Genomic DNA, 20,160 nt, shown 5'->3' with positions numbered 1-20,160 from the left:
CAACAAGAAATTTCGAATAACAGAGAGTTCAATAGAGAGGAGATGTGGTATACCGCTGAGATACTGGGACCGGAAATCCTTAAAAAATTCTCTATGATAATCCCATGATTACACTCCGAGAATTTTGTACAGATGCATGCTGACGGAATCTTTCTTCGCATGCAAATAACTTTGACCTGAGCGAGTTTTTTTTTCTGTTCTTAGGGGTATAAACTAAATTTCGATCGATGTAGGCCTATGCATTTTTCTTTGTAACCCCCAACACGAACAAGTCAGCAATTGTTTTTGTTGTGAAGAGTAGGTCTAGTATCAGGCTTTGTGACGACACATATTTTTTTATTCAATACCATCTTTGAGTGGATTTCTTTCAATTCAATTACAAAACTTACAACGTGGGGCTCGATGATATCATAGCCAAATCAAGCACAATAGTTGGCCTAATTAATCATGCTGCAACAGAAACACTTATACATACGAAGAGACTGTATTTCATAATGGCCTGTGACATTTTATCGCCATAACGAGTAAAAAGTTCCATAGAAATTCAATCATCTGAGTTTTGGATCGTATGTTTCAAAGGCCCCAAGGTCGTGTGCCTTTGGATCCACCCGCAGTGGGCCGATGCAACAAAGTTTGTGTGTTCATGAATATTTCGTGAAATTGCGGATATTAATGTATATATCCCAGGTATTGGTAGAGCTTGTATCCAAGTGTTGAGCCAGCAAAAGACCCGATGTTCTCGGCTGAACATTTGGGGGCTAGGGATGATTTTGCAATTTTGATCCATCGGAACCACGTCTCCCCTACTATTCCAGATGGTACACGAACTCCTGTTGTTGACCTGGTATTTCTCGCAGTTATCGTATACATGTGAGCGGTAATCCAGCATCTACCATTACCCCGCATTCCGCAGAATCACCACACCATACTCTTCTTATATTGACTGGAATATCTATTTTGGGTGCAAAGAACTCACCTGTGTAGCCGAAGCCATTTTTCTTGTAGAGCGACATTTGGAAAACAACTCTTCAAATGAATTTTACGCGTGATAAAACATTTCGTTCGGAACAATTCACATGGTCGCCGTCGACATCAGCGATCGAAGTAATGCCCTGGAATGTTGTTTATGCATGCGAAGAACTCGCCTGTGTAGCCGAGGCCATTTTTCTTGCTGAGCGACATTTGAAAAACAACTCTTCAAATGAATTTCTCGCGTGAGAAAATAATTCGTTCGGGACTATTCATGGTCGCCGTCGACATCAGCGTGATCGAACAGTGCCCTTGAATCCCAAGGACGAGATCATGGTTTAAAAAATCCATTACCGTCACAGATATCTCACAAAAGTGCTATTGTAGCACACCTAAGCCGCCAGAGACTTTTTGACCCATTCAAAATACAGATTACGTTATCTTACGGCTTCCCGCATATTTCTATACATACAATCGTACATACCCCGCGTTTAATTCCCATTGGTTTCTGGTGTTGCTCTGATTGCATTTTGGTCGTCTAAACCAGTGATTGCGGCCCTCAGCTAGCCTTCTTGCGGTCCCCACAAAAATATTGAGAAATCGATTTATGATATAAAATAAAATTTATATTTATAAAATACTCTTGCTTAGCATGGAGTCTGGAGTTTTTAATTAGGATTGCAGGAAAGTTGTGAGTAGAGTGCTAACGTTAGGTCACTACTGTTTCAATGCGATGTGTCCCAACTTTCCAGTTGAACGAGCAGTAGCTATAGATATTGGTATTGATAACCAATCTAAGGATAGATGTGACTCACGTGACTCACGGTTGAATACACCGAGATGCGTACTGCTGAGCCGGCTAAAAGTAGCATAATCGGTAGTCCTATAGCTCGCGACCGAAGCCTATAGAAGTGGACAGTGCTACAAGTCGGCAGCTACGGAACAAAAATGAAGAAAATTGGCCTGGTGTGAATGATCATAGTAGTCAACAAACACCATGAATACCTGCTGCCTTACCGTTTCCTTCTATTGTCTTCTCTTCTGCTGTTGGATGTGTTTTATATGTTGATTCAAGTCACATTGGTTACTACAATTTAATATATACAGTATGTCATTTTGTAATTCAATAAACGTAGACAAATCGCCATGCATTATCTAAATATATTAACTATTTCCCAAGTAACACCCGATAACACTTCCTGCTTCGCATGAAAAAATTGATAAGGATTGTAACGCCATGATACTATAATCTAATATTGGTATGAATATATATGTGCGTGTTATGAAATTCTAATAGATTCAAATTGAAATCTGGCTCAATAAAGACTACACGCCGTTGGAACGGTTACAACAAGCGTTGTTGTGTCGTGGTCTCCAAGACAGGCTGTCGCGTGTTACGTCAAAGCAATATTGGTGGATGATGTCAGGGTCCGTTGGAAGAAAGATATACGTAGGAAATACGCAATGCATCCTTTTGGAGTCATATTACCCATCAATAACATCACATTTACATTCGCTCTGAGGTGTTACTTAGTTCCCCTTACTTCAGTCAGTTGCAACAACGTAATAGGCAGTTCACGATGCAGTTGTAGACTTATACGCTTATTCTCGTTTGATGAGTGATAACTGATGACACGTAGTGGTCGCTTGCTCCGTTCTGAAGATGTCTCGCGACCCAGATGGAGTGGTATTTCCTGATCGAAGAGAGCCGTAAGTCTAAGTAGGAATCCTTGTCTAATGGATTATGAAATATACATGGAATCGAACTTGCAGCAAACGTTTCTATCGAACATTTATATTAAGCCGGTATTTGGAGTCCGAGTTTTTAAGTATTCTTTTTATTATTATTATTAGGAAATCTTGGTCGCGAGTCAGAGGAAAAGTCTCGATTAGGACGTTTGCTAGAGCTTTTAAGCTGCTCATATCATGCCGACAAACATTCCATTACTTTTTGATATCAATCGTTCGAAAGTAAATGAGATTCCATTTTCTCATTTTACTCGGAAGCAAAATATATCCAGCTTCGATACCCAGCTGTTGTCGAACTCAAACACAGTGGCGGCTCGTGACAATATCGGGTGGTGGGGCAAGGGCTGCGAGCGACTTTTATCAACATGACGTCACAATGGCGTTTTCCAACGTAAAAAAGTAACTTTATGATGGTCACATGAATTTCCCGACAACAGTGATTTTACCGTAGGTGCCGCGAGAGGTTTGCCGGTGAGCCGTGACTTGAAGTGTGGTAACAAATGTTTTATTCATTTATTTTTAATCAAAGGATTATTTTACAAAATGTACGTGAACTAAGAATCGTCCCTATGCCACGAATCAAGTATCAGGTCATCCTTAGTAGCATGCGTTTTGATTTCATGGTAGAGTTATAGATTACGCAAATCGATAGACCCTAAAATCCGACCGTCACCCCAAATTCGAAATCCGGATCCAGTCCGGCCAGGTAAAAAAACATTGAAATCCTGCTCCGGCTCCTGAGCCGGACTGTGGCCATCTCTGGTTACGACCAGGTGATAATAGGCAACCAAAGCGGAGGCACCCGGCGTACGATTGGACAACTTCTGGACCTCTCATTTTCGCTCTAAAGGCAACTGCGTAAACTACGTACGGAATAAAGATCCAATACGATTCATGTTCGCACTTGACTTGACCTGACTAATTCCAATGACTAGAACTCGAGAGATTGCGTAAGCCTAACTGGAAAGGTCAACGAGTTCGGACACATACGCAATTGTTATCTCATAGATTGGGCCTGTCATATTGAATCCAGAACATCAATTTGAATGGTCTTTGAAGAACTAAGGACAGCAGCCTCGGAACTTCGGTCTCGGAACAACGTAGGACATTTTGGCCTTGAAACTGGAGACTGTGACACAACACATACGGCTTACTGTCTATAAGTCTGCTGCGAAATCGCCGTTGGAAAATATATTAATATATAAATACATGAATAAAAGCCGTAACTTAGTATACTGTTACAAGAAATCATCGAGAAGTAGCATACGCAATCTCATAACCCATTCCGGTATGGTACACTGTCAAAATCAATGCAAACAGACGAACACCGAACTTTGAGTAAAATAGATCGAGGAATAGGCTGATCGAATGATCAGCTGTTAGCCGACATCGAAAATGAAATAGCTATCGCATTTGACAGAAGATTGTAAGCAAATGGTTTGAAGGCCACAATTTCACAGTGAAATGGACATTGGCGAACATAAAATTATGTGAATATTTGAATGCAAACCGAGAATCTTGGTTAGCTGTTTCATGCGATCATCGAGATATACCATTGGAAATATCATCACCGATCTCGTTATGGAACGCAGACTATAGATTAGCACAGACCGACACCGGCTTTTGCGTGAGATCCGCAATGACGTAGGTAGGCTAAGTATCAGATCAGCGCGCATCTCTACCATACTCGACCTCGAAAACGAAATAGCTGCCTCAATCATTGAGTGTCAACTTTAAGACTTGGCACCTCGTTCGATACTAAAATCAAGACATACCGTGTGAAAGCTCATGACAGATCTAGGTATGGAACATCGTTAAAATCAATAGAGACCAATAACGGCTTTTGCGTAAATTTGTTGGCGATAAATGAAGAGTCAGCTCTTACTCGACTTTGGAAACGAAATTACCACCCACATAGTTCAGTGACAAACTTATAACTTGTTACAGCGGTCGATACTAACACTTACCGTGCCAAATGTCATGACCGATCTCGGTATAGAACATCGTCAAAATCAATGGAGACCAATACCGGCTTTTGAGTAAAATCTGTTTGCTGTACTATGTACATGATAGATCAGCACACACTGAACTTCGGAAACGGAATTACTACCATTATCTTTAAGTAGCAAGCCTGAAACTTGGAGCAGTGTTAAATACTACCTTCACGACATATCATACCAAGTTTCAAGAATTATCATGGTGCGAAACACCGTCAAAATCGACCTATACCAGCAAAGGTCGACTCAACGCATATTACGGTAACCGAGTTCAGATATAGATACGATTGTTACATCACACCTTAGGGGCGAGTAGGCATATTTGCCCCGGTTGCTCGGCCATTTTACGAATAGGAGAGAGTAAATCACCGTTTCTTTATTGTGCGCGGCTTTGAGAGAATAGATAGTGAAAGCTTGTTATGAGCGCTACCGGGGCAAGCCCCGGCTAGGCATTCACAAAGCGAAAACACAGAAGAGAATTCGATTTTCGCAGAGACTTCGCTATGTATGGGCGTTTGCAAGCGAAAGCACAAGAAGAACGCGGGTTTCGCTGTGATCTCAGTATATATTGATTGCTGTGCGTCTATAAATGGTTAAATTGTTATTGAACAGAATTTTAGGTGGGGCAATGCCCCAGTTGCCCTATAGGACGAGCCGCCACTGCTCAAACACTATATTTTCCCCAAAATGATCAAAGATAACGCAACTGAAATTAACAACAATAAGAGAATGTAGTATAGTATTTAAAATACCAAACGAAGGATTAAAAAATAAACTCGGCGTTTTAGTTTGCGACTTGGCTCATGGCTGGAGTCAGAACGAGGTCGATTCATATTCAACGGCCTGTGTAGTCTTTTGCGAGCACTCTGTTGTTAACGTCAATTATCCACTTTATAGCAAAGAGTGGTGGTATTGAACGTGGGGCAAGAAATCATTGTGATCTCAATCAAGATTTCTATACTGAAATTATTTCCAGCATTTTGAAATACATAATCACAGGTATTTTGCTTAATCTGAAACCCGATCGCGGGCCACAATACAATATACATTATACAACCTCGCGGGCCATGTGTCGGTGACCGCTGGCCTATAACATAGGATCACGGACACCTTTCCAAACTGGATTGGAATTAGAATTATAGTGACATAGACCAAATTAGATTATAATTATAATTATAGATACAGAGTTTATTCTTAAAATTAGATTAGAACTAGAATTACTGAATTCGCGAAAACTAGGGCATTGAATGAAGTTCATTCAGTTCATGAGAGTTCATCCTCATAAGCATGAGAATGTCAAATTTCTACAGAACAAGCTTGGCCCGTTCCACACTATACAGTCCCACTGTAACATTGCAGGAAAACCAGGGATTAGATTATAATTTAAAGTAGAGCATACAACCATTTCACAAATTAAATTAGAATTAGAATTAGAGCAAAGAAACATTTCACAAATTAGATTACAATTAGATTACCGGCATCTCGTTCTAATTGGTCTAATTACACAACTAGAATCGTCTAGTTGTTCGAGTCTGGCATCGACAACGCTACTGATGTAGCCTCGGGCATCATCGAAATCGAGCAGTCGCAAAAATGATTGTATATGTCATTTGATTTTCCCTCTATGGAACAATTTCCACGCTGATAGTCTGTAGGTTTTGACAACACGTTCGGCGGTAACTGTTGGGATTGAGGAAGTATACAGGAGTATCCTTATCGTCGTGATCGATTCAAATAGTTAAGCTAGGCGTGTAATACTAGTGGGCGTTCAGGCGAAGTTATCAGGATAGAGTGGTTTCAAAGCCATTGTTTCACATTGTCGTTATATCACCAGTACAGAACTAGACGTTGATTAAACTGTAGATGCAGCGAATTACCTTGTACTGTCAGATGCACATTACTGTTTGGTTCCTCTAATGTTGTCGCTGTGGTGTAATCATGGATAGTGTACAGGATCGTGATCATGAATGACAGCCATATGACAACCCACGCTTAACAGCACAAAGCGTAAACTAGGCCTACCATATTTCCAATACCCGAAATAGGACATTTTGGCCGACAAGTACAACTGAAGTAAGATTGTTACGGTTAAGTCTGATGATGCTTTACGTTTCCTTGGTAGTTGCAATTGCAGGCAAAAGTTACAAAAACAGACACATATCAAATATATTTTTTCAGATTCAACCCTTGGATACTCTGCGGTTCTCTTCCCTTTTGCCCGTAAGAAATGCTAATTTTTAACGAGTTCGTGAAGTTGTTTACGCGAAATGCTGTCATTAAAATTATACGTAACCGCCAAAATGCTCGAAACTGATCCGACTAATAGGTCTGTTAAGCTCGAACTAGCGCCAGAAAAGTTGTGGCAGATCCTCTCATGTAAAAAGGTCAAGCTGTTAATGAGAGCGTCGAACAATGTTTGCACTCACAATCAACAAGGTAGGGCTGGTAGGGCAATTTGTTAGATAACCTTTTTCAACGCAGCAATTCAGCAATATAAATGCAACGTCTCGTCAAAAGTCTTGTTGCACGTATAAGCCACTTACCCGAACTGCCATTATTCTTGGCTTTTGGGAGTTGTAGGTTTTTCTAGGTGCCGGAGTGAAGCCGACACACCTCCATAATTTCCGCCTCAGAAATCACCGTCCTCAAGCGACGATCATGCCCTTGGCTTTGGAACCCCCAAAAATCAGCCTTCAATTTGGCATCGTGACGGAGTTTGGCATTGTGACACTACGGTATTGTCTGCCAACACGAGACTGTAGCTCAGGAGCAAGAGCCAGACAGAATTGTTGCGTCTCAATGCCAAACCCCAACATAATGGAAAATTCGAGGCTAATTTTGGGGGGTTCCAGGGCCTTGGGCAGAATAATATATTTATATTTTCGTAATCAGTACAGCAGCAGCTTTACGTCGATACCCGTTTAAACAAATTTAGCGCTGGAAAAGCCGGTCAGAAATGGCCGTAAAATTGTCTTTGGCCAAATGGAAAGTATGACGTACCCAAATGCAGTAAGCCGTTCAATCTCGCTGTGTCCACCCAACTTATGACACTGTGAGAGTGTAAATGCTCATTAGGGCTCTTCAAAAATGACTTTTTTTCTCAAATCGTACTGGCTACTAGATAAAATTGTTAGGTTACCTAATTTAAGCCTACACACAAAATTTGGTTCAATTCCAGCCAGTAACCGCTTTGCTACAGGAGAATAAAGTTTCTATTTATTATATAAAAATAAATGATAAAAAATTTGAAAATTTTCTGTTCACCCCATGAAAGTGTTAGGCAGTTTATAGAAACGATGCTCACCAAATTTGGTTTAATTCCAACCAGTGGAAGCGGAGATATTGCCGTCGAAAAATTTGGATTTGAATAAAATAGTATTTACGGTGACCGATTCTTTGTTTATTTATTATAGTTGTGCTCACCGTAAATACTATTTTTATTCAAATCCAAATTTTTCGACGGCAATAACTCCGCTTCCACTGGTTGGAATTGAACCAAATTTGGTGAGCATCGTTTCTATAGACAGCCTAGCACTTTCATGGGGTGAACAGAAAATTTTCAAATTTTTTATTATTTATGTTTATATGATAAATAGAAACTTACTTCTCCTGTAGCAAAGCAGTTACTGGCTGGAATTGAACCAAATTTTGTGTGTAGGCTTAAATTAGGTAACCTAACAATTTTATCAAGTAGCCAGTACGATTTGAGAAAAAAAAAGTCATTTTTGAAGAGCCCTAATACTCATGCTCAACCACTTGCGCAACAATGGCCAATAGGCTACGCTTGTGGTTTGCGCTGCTCCTCAATATTGTTTGTGATGTATTATCATTGACGCTAACAGTTTGTCATGTTTTTTGATTGGATGAAAAATAAAATGCAAATAAATACTAGTGCTCGAGACTACCGGACCTCGCCCTCCGTCACAGGCCACCTCATTTTGGCGCTTGTCCTTTTAAGTTATCTTCTATTACTTTTCAGTCATTGTGCAATGTGCAGCCGTGCAGTGTGTATGTGCCCAGGCAGTACAGCAGTATATTCCAAGGGGTCCACGAAAGGCAAATGAAAATCTTAGGGTCGAGGCCAAAACATCGATTAATGAAATCTGGATTTACGGTGCATCTGTGGATTGATTGATCAATCAAGCGATTTGCTAGCAGATGATATCCATCAACCAGGATATCCTTGTGCGCAACAACAAGGTTTTTCGTTAGTAGTCAGTATATTTTATATTACGCGAATAACACAGCCGTAACTTTTGGATTTAGCTCAATGACCACTGACCAGGCATCGTTCTTTTGCCATCGCTCATGCATTATGTTACACCATGTAGGAGCTACCACGCGCGACCCTTGCTGCATTTAGATCAGTGGTTCCCAACGTGGGCGATATCGCCGCCCAGGGGGCGATTTTGAGAAATAAGGGGGCGAAAACACCAAAGGGGCGATGGGGGGCGAAAATGTTGGAACGTCATGTGAGATATAGGACAGATGTCGTACCGATGGATCAAGAATTGCAAAATTATCTCTGGCCCTAAATCTTCAGCCGATAAAATCAGATCTTTTTCAGGCTCAACAATTTGATGCAAGCTCTACCTGCCAGATATATATAGAGTAATATCCAACAATTGCAAAAAATATTCATGAAAGTTCAAAATTTGTTGCTCGAACGTAACATCGGTCCCCATCCCGGTTGGCGGAAGAAACATGACCTGGGAATCTATGAGACATACGCTTAAAACTTGAATGTTCCAACTTTTCTTGCTGTGCAAAATAATCTAAGCTACAGCAAGTCAAAAAAAATGTTTGGTCGCAACCGTCGAAAAAATAGAATAAATAATACCTCAGATGTTGCCATAAAATCACGCTTCGATTCAAGCACAAACTCAAAAATTTGAGGGTACATACACATTGCCCGTACGGAAGTCGAGATTTTGACTTCCAAATAACTCACTATAGCGATAAAACATCACAGTTAATTATTAAATGCAGCGTCTATGTGTTTAGTCGTGTATCTGCTGTTGCATGGCTACTAGTTAGTCCAACTATGTTGCTTGATTTCGCTATGGTATCATTGGCCTCAACTGTATAAATTATGTATTTGAATTGAAAAAAGTCCACCCAAGGATGGTATTGAACAAAAATATGTGCCGTTATATAGCCTAGTACAAGCCCTAAACTTCACATTAAGATTATTGTAGGTTTGTTCGTGTTACACAGAAAAATGAATGCGTCGATCGAAATTCATTTTGAACCTCCTAAAACAGAAAACATCTGTCACAGACCACATAACTCATGCAGGTCGAAGTTTTTTGCATGCAATTGTAGACAAATTCATGGAGTGTAATCATGGGAAAAGGCACGTGAAGACTGCATATTCTGCATATGAACCGAAAGTTGACTTAAAAAAGGTCAACGCAACGGAAAGTAGACGCGGAAACCGGTTTTTCCGAGCACCTACATCTTACCCGGATAAATGACCTTTTTAGTCAATTCACTAGCGATCAGAGTTAATTGAATAAATTTCCCGTATGTATATGTCTTCTTTTTAGAATCCCTAAGTAAATGTTGGGGTGGGGGTAAAATTAGTGGCGAGCTTGATGAGGGGGCGATTAGTCGACAAAGGTTGGGAACCACTGATTCAGCTCAATGCGTATAATTTTATTCACTTTTAACTTGCTATTGAAAAATATCTGCATGGTTCAATCCCCCGTCACGCTGGACAATAGGGATGTAGTTTCATCAATGAATATACACAGTGCAAAAGCTCAGTCAGCTCAGGAAGTAACTCGACATCAATGCGTGCCATACATTCAGTCATTTCCTCGATGTTCCTCTTCCTGGTGGAGGCTTTGGTCCAAACGTATCAGCAACGATTTTGAATTGCTATCATGAGTGGAATTATGATTTATGATATGTATGAATGCAGGTAATTTTGCACGAATATCGAATCGGCTATTGAGATTCGATATTGCAGAAGCAGTCGGTTTTGTATGTTGGGTGAATTCACTCTCCAACACTGTTGTCGATTCGGTTTTTAGTCTCGCTGTGTTTGATGGCGCAGAGTGGATACTAGGGATGGTGTGAACCTCTGAAAGGTTCAGGTTCGTGTGAACGCGAACCTTTTTCAAAGGTTCTGTGTGAACGCGAACGTGAACCTCATGACGTCACGTGACGTCATATTGCTAATTCCAACCCTATCTTTCAATGAAGTATTAGCCTATATTAATGTACTATTGTACACGATACCTAGCGACGACTCGGGCCACATAATGCCACAATGCTGAAGTACATATTGGTGTTTTAAATGCCGCCAAATGTATAAACTGAGGCAATCAAATGATATAATAATCCCATAAAATCAATATCTTCCGTCGCTTTGCCGACAACTTCAACGAGGACTTGCAGGGAATATAAGCTTACGCCTTAACGGTCTAGGTCAGACCGTGCAATGTAGTCGGCGTCTGAGTATTTTTACATTGGTATTGAGCAGAATGTAAAACAGGTTTCTATACTTGCCCCCGATATTGCCCCATTAACAAGTTATACAGCGGTAGCCGACACCTCAATCGCACAAATTTGGTTTTAATGATACATTAAACATATTAAGTCAAGATTGACCCCGTACGCCTGCTTGATTTTTTACATCAGAAAACGAAATCAATCTCATTGATTGGTTGAATAAGCATCATTCGCTGACTACATGTAGTGTATTTCGCTCGTGATGTTGTGGGATTGCGGGTCAAGCTCACAGCAGAGAGTCATATCTAGCTTTCCGTTTGTAATCACAAACGGAAAACTGGATATTTCGAGCAAACTTTTGTAACAAAGCAAGTGAAATTTTTGAGATTGCCAAGGTGCATGCTCGTTTATTGTTGATTTTTTATGCTGCCAGCGCCGTGCATAGAGTGGCCCGCAGTTGAAATGCAATAAATTTGAACCAAAGATATTATAATGAAGTGAAAATTGTAATCTATGAGAAAGGTTCACAGTGCAGAACCTACCAAGGTTCTGTTGTGAACGCGAACCTCTAAATTTCCGAGGTTCACACACAGAACGCGAACGTGAACCTCAGGTTCACACCATCCCTACTGAATACTGCACCTTTATTGACTTTCGTTGGATCCGAAAGGTCAAACTGAAGCGTTTCCAGAGGTGATCAAAGTAGTCAAGAAAGCTACTCAAGTAGAAGTAGAAGTAGAGATGAAAAAAATCTACTCAAGTACGAGTAGAAGTACTTCTTTCATAAGCAACCTAACACCACTTGATATAGAAGTAGAATTTACTGACTTTAAATCTACTCAAGTCAGTAAGTAGTTGTGAAAACGATCGTAATTCGTTCGCATGGACTGTCAAAAGCTGCAAATGGCGCTATGCGGAAGGCGTAGAGAGCTTGATTCATATTGATGCATCCCAGGAGGAGTCAAGTTTGACAGAATAAGCAGTCGTCCACATCATGGGATGTAAATGATAATATTGATATGGAAATGCGATACCAATCCTTTGTTTACTCGAACACCCGGTCTTAGAGAATTATGGCATGACGCCCTCCCCCATATTATAGGCCCCCTAGTTCAGTCGAAGAGCAATACGGAGTAGTTGTGTCGGATACGACTTTACCACTTTGCGCGATTAGTATACGTTAATTAAAAATATGGCAGATCGTAAAATTATTACACTACATTACTACAATTGCTTTTATACTTCAACATTTATTTTCTCGAGACAAAAGAACTGAAACTATAATTAGAACTCAACGTATAATACTCGTAATTGAAATAAAAATATAAATACTACTTCTATATTGCATATCTTTTATCCAGAAAGCTTCAACGGTGGTCTGCTAAAACGGGTCTAACGTCAAAAAAAGTCAAAGTCCACTTTTCCAGATTAGGACACGTCATGGGCTGCTAGGTATAATAGGTAATTGCTAGATTGCGAAACGGTAGTTTCAAACGTTATAGGGGGGTCATTTACTGTGATGAAATATTTGATATAGGCGACAATGCGGTGTGAACGGAACCACGCAGCCCGGTATCTAAATTATATTCAGAGATACCCTCTTTAAAACATATCTGTCAGACTGTCACTCCATATCTACTGTGTGCGAAGCGCAACGAAAATTCTGGGTATTAATATGACTTTTATGAAAATTAAATGTCAGTAATACGTGAAAACAGCCTCGAAATTCCTTAGGCTATCTTTGCTATTGGGGGATCAAACTACTTCTACTTGACAAACTGAAAATAGCGAAAAGTAAGTAAGTAGTTCACAAAATATTAAGAAGTAGAAGTAGCGAAAAAAAGATCCACTTCAGTAAGTACCAGAAGTAGAGGAAAACTACTTGAGTACTTCTAAAAAATAGAAGTACTTCGTTACTGACCACCTCTGAGCGTCTAACATGATTAATTCAGGTATGAAGATACAGGGTTGTAGTGACTCGAGTCATGACTCGACTTGAAAATGAAAAATGACTCGACTCGAGGTAATTTGTTTATTGACTCGACTTGTACTCGAGTCATTGCGCATGACTCGGACCAAGTCTTATAACTCGAGACTGGGCTACCAAGACAGGCATTTCATTGTAATTTTGAAGAATAGTAAAGTCATCACACTATTAATATTTCGTCTATCCGTACTGATACTTGGAAATGCTACCAGAAACTATTAAAATGAGGAGAATTAGTATAACATGAATGAGAAGTATTCGATATCACCGAGCAGAGTTGTAAAAAGTGGGTTTCACATGACATTAATTCGGAACTGAACAGTCAAAACAACGACTTATTGAACTCGGACTCGAGTCAAAACAGTACGACTCGGACTCGCAATCTACTCCGTGAATTGGACTCGGACTTGACTCGGTGGTGAATTGGAAATGACTCGACTTGACTCGAGTCAAATCAATAAAAGTGACATTTACTTGTGACTCGGAACCTTGTGACTTGGTTACAACCCTGTAAAGATATGAATTCATGACGATTGCAAAATTGCTCAAAATAAGCTATTTTTAGTATTTCTGGCATATGCCAAAAACAACCATGCCCGTAGCATTCCTCTTCTCTACATCGCTCAGTAGGCCCAGGTGGGTGCCTGGTTTCAAAGATTACTCCAAGTCGTTTTGATACCTTCCCACCTTTTCATTGTGTCGCAATCTTGTGGTTCATTGATCTGATGGAATTATTAACGAACTCATTCTGAAGACCAGTGATTCCAAAACCGCGGCTCACAGAGCCACATACAGCTCCGAAGTATCCTTCTAGTGGCTCTGATTGACCTATAAAGGTGTCTCAAAAATATAATAGAATGACAGTTCTTGTTTGTTTCTATGAATGGTTACAGACAATTTTTGTATATTTATGCAAAAATGAGGGATAGTAGTTGTTTCTAAAGCCGTCCAAGGCCGCTTCTGAAAACCGGGAAAGAGAATTCTTGCGGACTAGCGTCATATGCATGAAGTGTTGGGATCAAGTCACTACCTTCAAGTCACGAGTCATCTCGAGTCATTGCACATTTTGACTCGAGACAAGTCAAGTGAATCAATTTTCGAAGGTGACTCGAGTCAAGTCAAGTCACTCGTTTTTTGGATGTGACTCGAGTCAAGTCAAGTCAAGTCAAGTCGAGTCACGAGTCAAGTCACAATCAGTGACGATTCATAGTCATTACATTTTGCTAGCTTTGTGAAAGACAGAATAATTTGCCGTCTATCTTGCATCAAATAACTAATATAAAGTTTAATATGCATGCAAGAAGGCGTCTATCACACACACACGTATAACCGCAAATAAAATACGCGACTAACTGTATAGCTATGCTACTGTCTGTTATAATATCAGCCAGTAGGATCGAATACGAAGCCTCGAGAAGTTGTATCAAATTGATATGGATTTGAATCATTCAAGAGGGTTGGTAAAGGTGATCATTGCGCAATGTTAGCACCGAGCCGTCTAAGAAACATAGATACGTTAATTGCTATTGTATTCTTCTTCTTCTACTACTACGACACCGTAACCTGTGATCATTTCGTTTGTGGTCAATATATTTGTGATGCAAAAATGTAGGATCATTCAAACGTACATTCAGTGAATGCCTGGTTGCTCTCACAAGTGACACAGGCGTATTGCGAACAATACGAACATATGCACAAAATACACTGATTTGATTGATACCGTTTACTTGATGACTTGAAATTGACTCGTGAATTTTGCTCCGAGTCACGAGTCAATCCGCATTTTTGAAGCGCCGAGTCAAGTCAAGTCAAGTCAAGTCAAGTCATTTTTGCAAAGTGACTCGAGTCAAGTCAAGTCATACGAAAAAGTGACTCGAGTCAAGTCATGACTCGAGTCATCCCAACACTGCGTCAGACAAGGATATATCTTGAGTTCTGCAGGTCATAGAACTTATATTTCGTCTATTGTGAAGAGTAAATTTCGACAAAATTTTACTAATATCAACATAACGACTGATTGTCAAATATAAATTGCAATTAGTCCAATATTAGCCTATACTCAGCGTGTAATCCCCTGCAAACTTATGCATTTTCAGTTTATTGCAATGTATAGCCTATAGCACATAGCACTCGTAAATCTGCGATTTAGAACTTAGAATCTATAGAAGACTATTTCCAATGGCGCATGCATTTGAATTAGCTTAGAATTTTTGTAGCCTACTCGAATGTTTTCATGCGGCACCATACCTACTCCGAAGTGCGGCTCCGACATTCAAAAAGGTTGGGAACTGTTGAATTCTAACAGCAGACACGCCACAACTACCAAGTGTGAGCTGGTTTATTGTCAAGGCAGGAACGCGAGTTCCTCACACAGCAGCAGAATACAAGGAATAAGCCGGACTACATAATAAGCACGTGCACAATAACGAAACGGGGCAACACTAAAGGTTGCTGTCTAGCACAATCAACTAATCATCAATCATTCACATTACAACAGGAACCACTACTGATGACCCTGTCTCTGTGAAGTATTACCGTAATTCATTATTCTATTTATCCGACAGACCGCTTTATAGGAACCAATCGTGTCTTAACAATGTAGCGATAATACGCCAATCCATCGCCGACTCGCGAAGGCACTGTGACGCTACGCCCAAGTCGGCTTGGGCATGTACTGTACATTGTACACTTCATAACAGAGATACCCGCAATATGACGCTACAGGGTAATGGCGAAAATACGCGCAATTGTGCCGTCGGAGGAGGGCCCATTCCATATTTCAGGAAACTACTACTCTGCCTGGTGACATGGCTTGCTATCGCAACGATAGGGATGTATGTAAAGTTAAAGTCAACCGCCAGGTACCCTGGAACGTGCGCAGGCGTGATTGGGACGGGTGATATGTCCGGCCCTTGTCTATCAAAGGCAGAAAAACACATTTTGGAGAAGAAACTAGCACATGCTGAGAACCACAGAAAGGTAATTGAGTACGGAAATATTCTAAGTCGCGTTTTAGGAGCGATGGATCACTGGTATTTATGTAAGCATTGCCGCAATGAATGACTACATACCAAGGCCGTGTATTCGGATTATTTTATAAACTCACATCAATTTATATCGCACCAGATTATAATGGCATGGGATGGTGAGAAGTACAAAGCTACCTACATACGCCCTGCAGCAGCCGTTCTGAACAGAGAATGCGGTTCGTGCGTGGTCACAACCAATAACACTTTAGTAAGTATATAACGTAAGTGACTTAGTAATCACTCATAATCTTAGCAAAATGTAAATTTAAGCGCACCTGCATTCTATTTGACAAACGCGAGAAGACAGCAGAGGTCATCATATGGCAATTTGTACGGGCGCTCTTCGTCTCTCGATTGATGGTGATGTCAGTGATTAGTTTATATCTTATACTATTAGATGATTTATAATTTTGCGTAATGAATATCCCTATATTTATCAGTGTCCAATGTACAGCTAACATACGTTATCCTTCTATTAGATGCGTTCACAGGACATAGCATCCGTTGTTATCAACTACCAGTCCGTCGCGAAACGCCATCTACCGTCGAAGAAATTCAGGTATAATTTGTAGGTATAGGCCTATGCGTCACAATGTCTTCGACAGGCGTAGCAAAATTAGTATTAGCCACGATGCGTTCTGCTGCTCAATTAACTCATAATGATAAACTACATCCGGGTTGCTGGAATTATATCTGACATTTCATATTTGAAACACGCCTGATAACAATTTCCTCACGATTGTGCACTGGTTGGTAGTTGCGAATGCATAATTTCAGTGGCGGCTCGTCCTATAGGGCAACTGGGGCATTGCCCCACCTACAATTCTGTTCAATAACAATTTAACCATTTATAGACGCACAGCAATCAGTATATACCGAGATCACAGCGAAACCCGCATTATTCTTGTGCTTTCGCTAACAAATGCCCATACATAGCGAAGTCTCTGCGAAAATCGAATTCTCTTCTGTGTTTTCGCTTTGTGAATGCCTAGCCGGGGCTTGCCCCGGTAGCGCTCATAACAAGCTTTCACTATCTATTCTCTCAAAGCCGCGCACAATAAAGAAACGGTGATTTACTCTCTCCTATTCGTAAAATGGCCGAGCAAGTGGGGCAACTATGCCTGTCGCCCCTAAGGTGTGATGTAATAATCGTATCTATATCTGAACTCGGTTACCGTGATATGCGTTGAGTCGACCTTTGCTGGTATATGTCGATTTTGACGGTGTTTCGCACCATGATAATTCTTGAAACTTGGTATGATATGTCGTGAATGTAGTATTTAGCACTGCTCCAAGTTTCAGGCTTGCTACTTAAAGATAAGGGTAGTAATTTCGTTTCCGAAGTTCAGTGTGTGCTGATCTATCATGTACATTGTACAGCAAACAGATTTTACTCAAAAGCCGGTATTGGTCTCCATTGGTTTTGACGATGTTCCATACCGAGATCGGTCATGACATTTGGCACAGTAAGTCCGCTGTAACAAGTTTTAAGTTTGTCACTGAACTATGTGGGTGGTAATTTCGTTTCCAAAGTCGAGTGAGAGCTGACTCTTCATTTATCGCTAACAGATTTACGCAAAAGCCGTTATTGGTCTCTATTGATTTTAACGATGTTCCATACCTAGATCTGTCATGAGCTTTTGCACGGTATGTCTTGATTTTAGTATCGAACGCGGTGCCAAGTCTTAAAGTTGACGCTCAATGATTGAGGCAGTTATTTCGTTTTCGAGGTCGAGTATGATAGAGATGCGCGCTGATCTGATACTTAGCCTACCTATACATCATTGCGGATCTCACGCAAAAGCCGGTGTCTGTCTGTGCTAATCTAGTCTGCGTTCCATAACGAGATCGGTGATGATATTTCCAATGGTATATCTCGATGATCGCATGAAACAGCTAACTAAGATTCTCGGTTTGCATTCAAATATTCACATAATTTTATGTTCGCCAATGTGCATTTCACTGTGAAATTGTGGCCTTCAAACCATTTGCTTACAATCCCCTGTCAAATGCAATAGCTATTTCATTTTCGATGTCGGCTAACAGCTGATCATTCGATCAGCCTATTCCTCGATCTGTTTTACTCCAAGTTCGGTGTTCGTCTGTTTGTATTGATTTTGACAGTGTACCATGCCGGAATGGGTTATGAGATTGCGAATGCTACTTCTCGATGATTTCATGTAACAGTATGCTAAGTTTACAGCTTTCATTCATGTATTTATTGCTTAATATATTTTCCAACGGCGATTTCGCAGCAGACTTATAGACAGTAAGCCGTATGTGCTGCGTCACAATCTCCAGTTTCAAGGCCAAAATGTACTATGTTGTTCCGAGACCGAAGTTCCGAGGCTGCTGTCCTTAGTTCTTCAAAGACCATTCAAATTGATGTTCTGGATTCAATATGACAGGCCCAATCTATGAGATAACAATTGCGTATGTGTCCGAAGTCGTTGACCTTTGCAGTTAGGCTTACGCAATCTCTCGAGTTCTAGTCATTGGAATTAGTCTGATCAAGTCAAGTGCGAACATGAATCGTATTGAATCTTTGCTCCGTACGTAGGCTAGTTTACGCAGTTGCCTTTAGAGCGAAAATTAAAGGTCTAGAAATTGTCCAGTCCATTGATCCAATCGTACGCCGGGTACCTCCGCTTTGGTTGCCTATCACCTGGTCGTAACTCGTAACCACCAGCTCAGTGGTCGTAACACACCAGGATCGTGTACGAAACACTTTCGGACGGCCTATCGATTTGCGTAATCTCTAACTCTACCATGAAATCATAACGCATGCTACTAAGGATGACCTGATAATTGATTCGTGGCATGGGGACGATTCTTAGTTCACGTACATTATGTAAAATAATCATTTGATTAAAAAAAAATGAATAAAACATTTGTTACCACACTTCAAGTCACGGCTCACCGGCAAACCTGTCGCGGCACCTACGTTAAAATCACTGTTGTCGGGAAATTCATGTGACCATCATATTAAAGTTACTTTTTTACGTTGGAAAACGCCATTGTGACGTCATGTTGATAAAAGTCGCTCGCAGCCCTTGCCCCACCACCCGATATTGTCACGAGCCGCCACTGCATAATTTTATTTCAGTATATTATTAATAATTGTTCATTTATAATTACGCATGTCCAATAATAGTGACCAAGTATCGCGATGAGACAAGACTGACAGTGATGAAAAAATGCATCCATTAAATCCGAAAATTGACCCCTTATTGACGACATAGTGATAGTACGACATATGACAATCGTATTCGTGATATTGCCAACAGGATTTTCGCTAGAACATGTAGAAATTTTTCCCCGAATATCGTTTCATCCACACCAGTGGGGGTACCACTGCCTAGGCCCTAGTATATGTATGTGTGTGTAGTCATGTAACTCCCTAACTAAGTTATGTGTAATGCGCGCATAATGTAACGTAATAGCCTATAAGTCTCGCATTGGTTTATTGGCGCGACAGGCCGCCTGGGGTACAACCGTATCTCCTCCCCTACGGCTGTCATATTAATGCACTCTATATAGCGACGGGCATCAAAACAATCATATAATGATGGATTAGGGGTAGGTTCAACCAATAAATCTGTCGGCTTGGCGTAAATGATATATTTCTACTTTGAGGTGGAATACACCTGGAGTGATCACCTTAGCATCTTATGTTTAGGAAGCCCACTCAAGTCTACGTGTTGCAAGTCGGCGAGCCTCCCCCGCTTATGAAGAAATTAGGACGGTTCAACAGCTATAAGTCTATAAACAGGATGCAATTCAACGCAACTATGATGGTTTGGTGGGTACCAATCGAAATATGTGCTTATTCGAATCGACTTTGTAACTTGCTTGTCGCTGGCTAGTAATTTGAAAAGGGTGGTCTGTAACGACGTACTTCTACTCTTTCGGAGTACTCAAGAAGGTTTTGCACACTTTCACTATTCACTCAAGTGCTTATGATTGTAGA

The 20,160-nt window shown here is 40.6% G+C and overlaps 1 protein-coding gene across 1 annotated transcript in view; it reads left to right on the top strand.

The window, feature by feature from the left end:
* The first annotated feature begins 2,499 nt into the window (after positions 1–2,499).
* LOC145442013 (4-galactosyl-N-acetylglucosaminide 3-alpha-L-fucosyltransferase 9-like) overlaps positions 2,500–20,160 on the top strand; it is a 35,670-nt gene continuing 18,009 nt past the window's right edge. The window contains exons 1-5 of the mRNA XM_080319986.1: positions 2,500–2,679; positions 15,726–16,140; positions 16,288–16,398; positions 16,670–16,749; positions 19,870–19,992. Coding sequence (XP_080176112.1) covers positions 2,633–2,679; positions 15,726–16,140; positions 16,288–16,398; positions 16,670–16,749; positions 19,870–19,992 — 776 coding nt within the window. The 5' untranslated portion in view covers positions 2,500–2,632. The remainder of the gene's footprint in view (positions 2,680–15,725; positions 16,141–16,287; positions 16,399–16,669; positions 16,750–19,869; positions 19,993–20,160) is intronic.

This window comes from Botryllus schlosseri, chromosome 6 (assembly GCF_051294905.1).
Source record: "Botryllus schlosseri isolate E-star chromosome 6, Bs_hap1, whole genome shotgun sequence".
NCBI classification, from domain to species: Eukaryota; Metazoa; Chordata; class Ascidiacea; order Stolidobranchia; family Styelidae; genus Botryllus; species Botryllus schlosseri.
The sequence above is the reverse complement of the archived record's forward strand: the minus strand, read 5'-3'. Positions and strand labels throughout refer to the sequence as shown.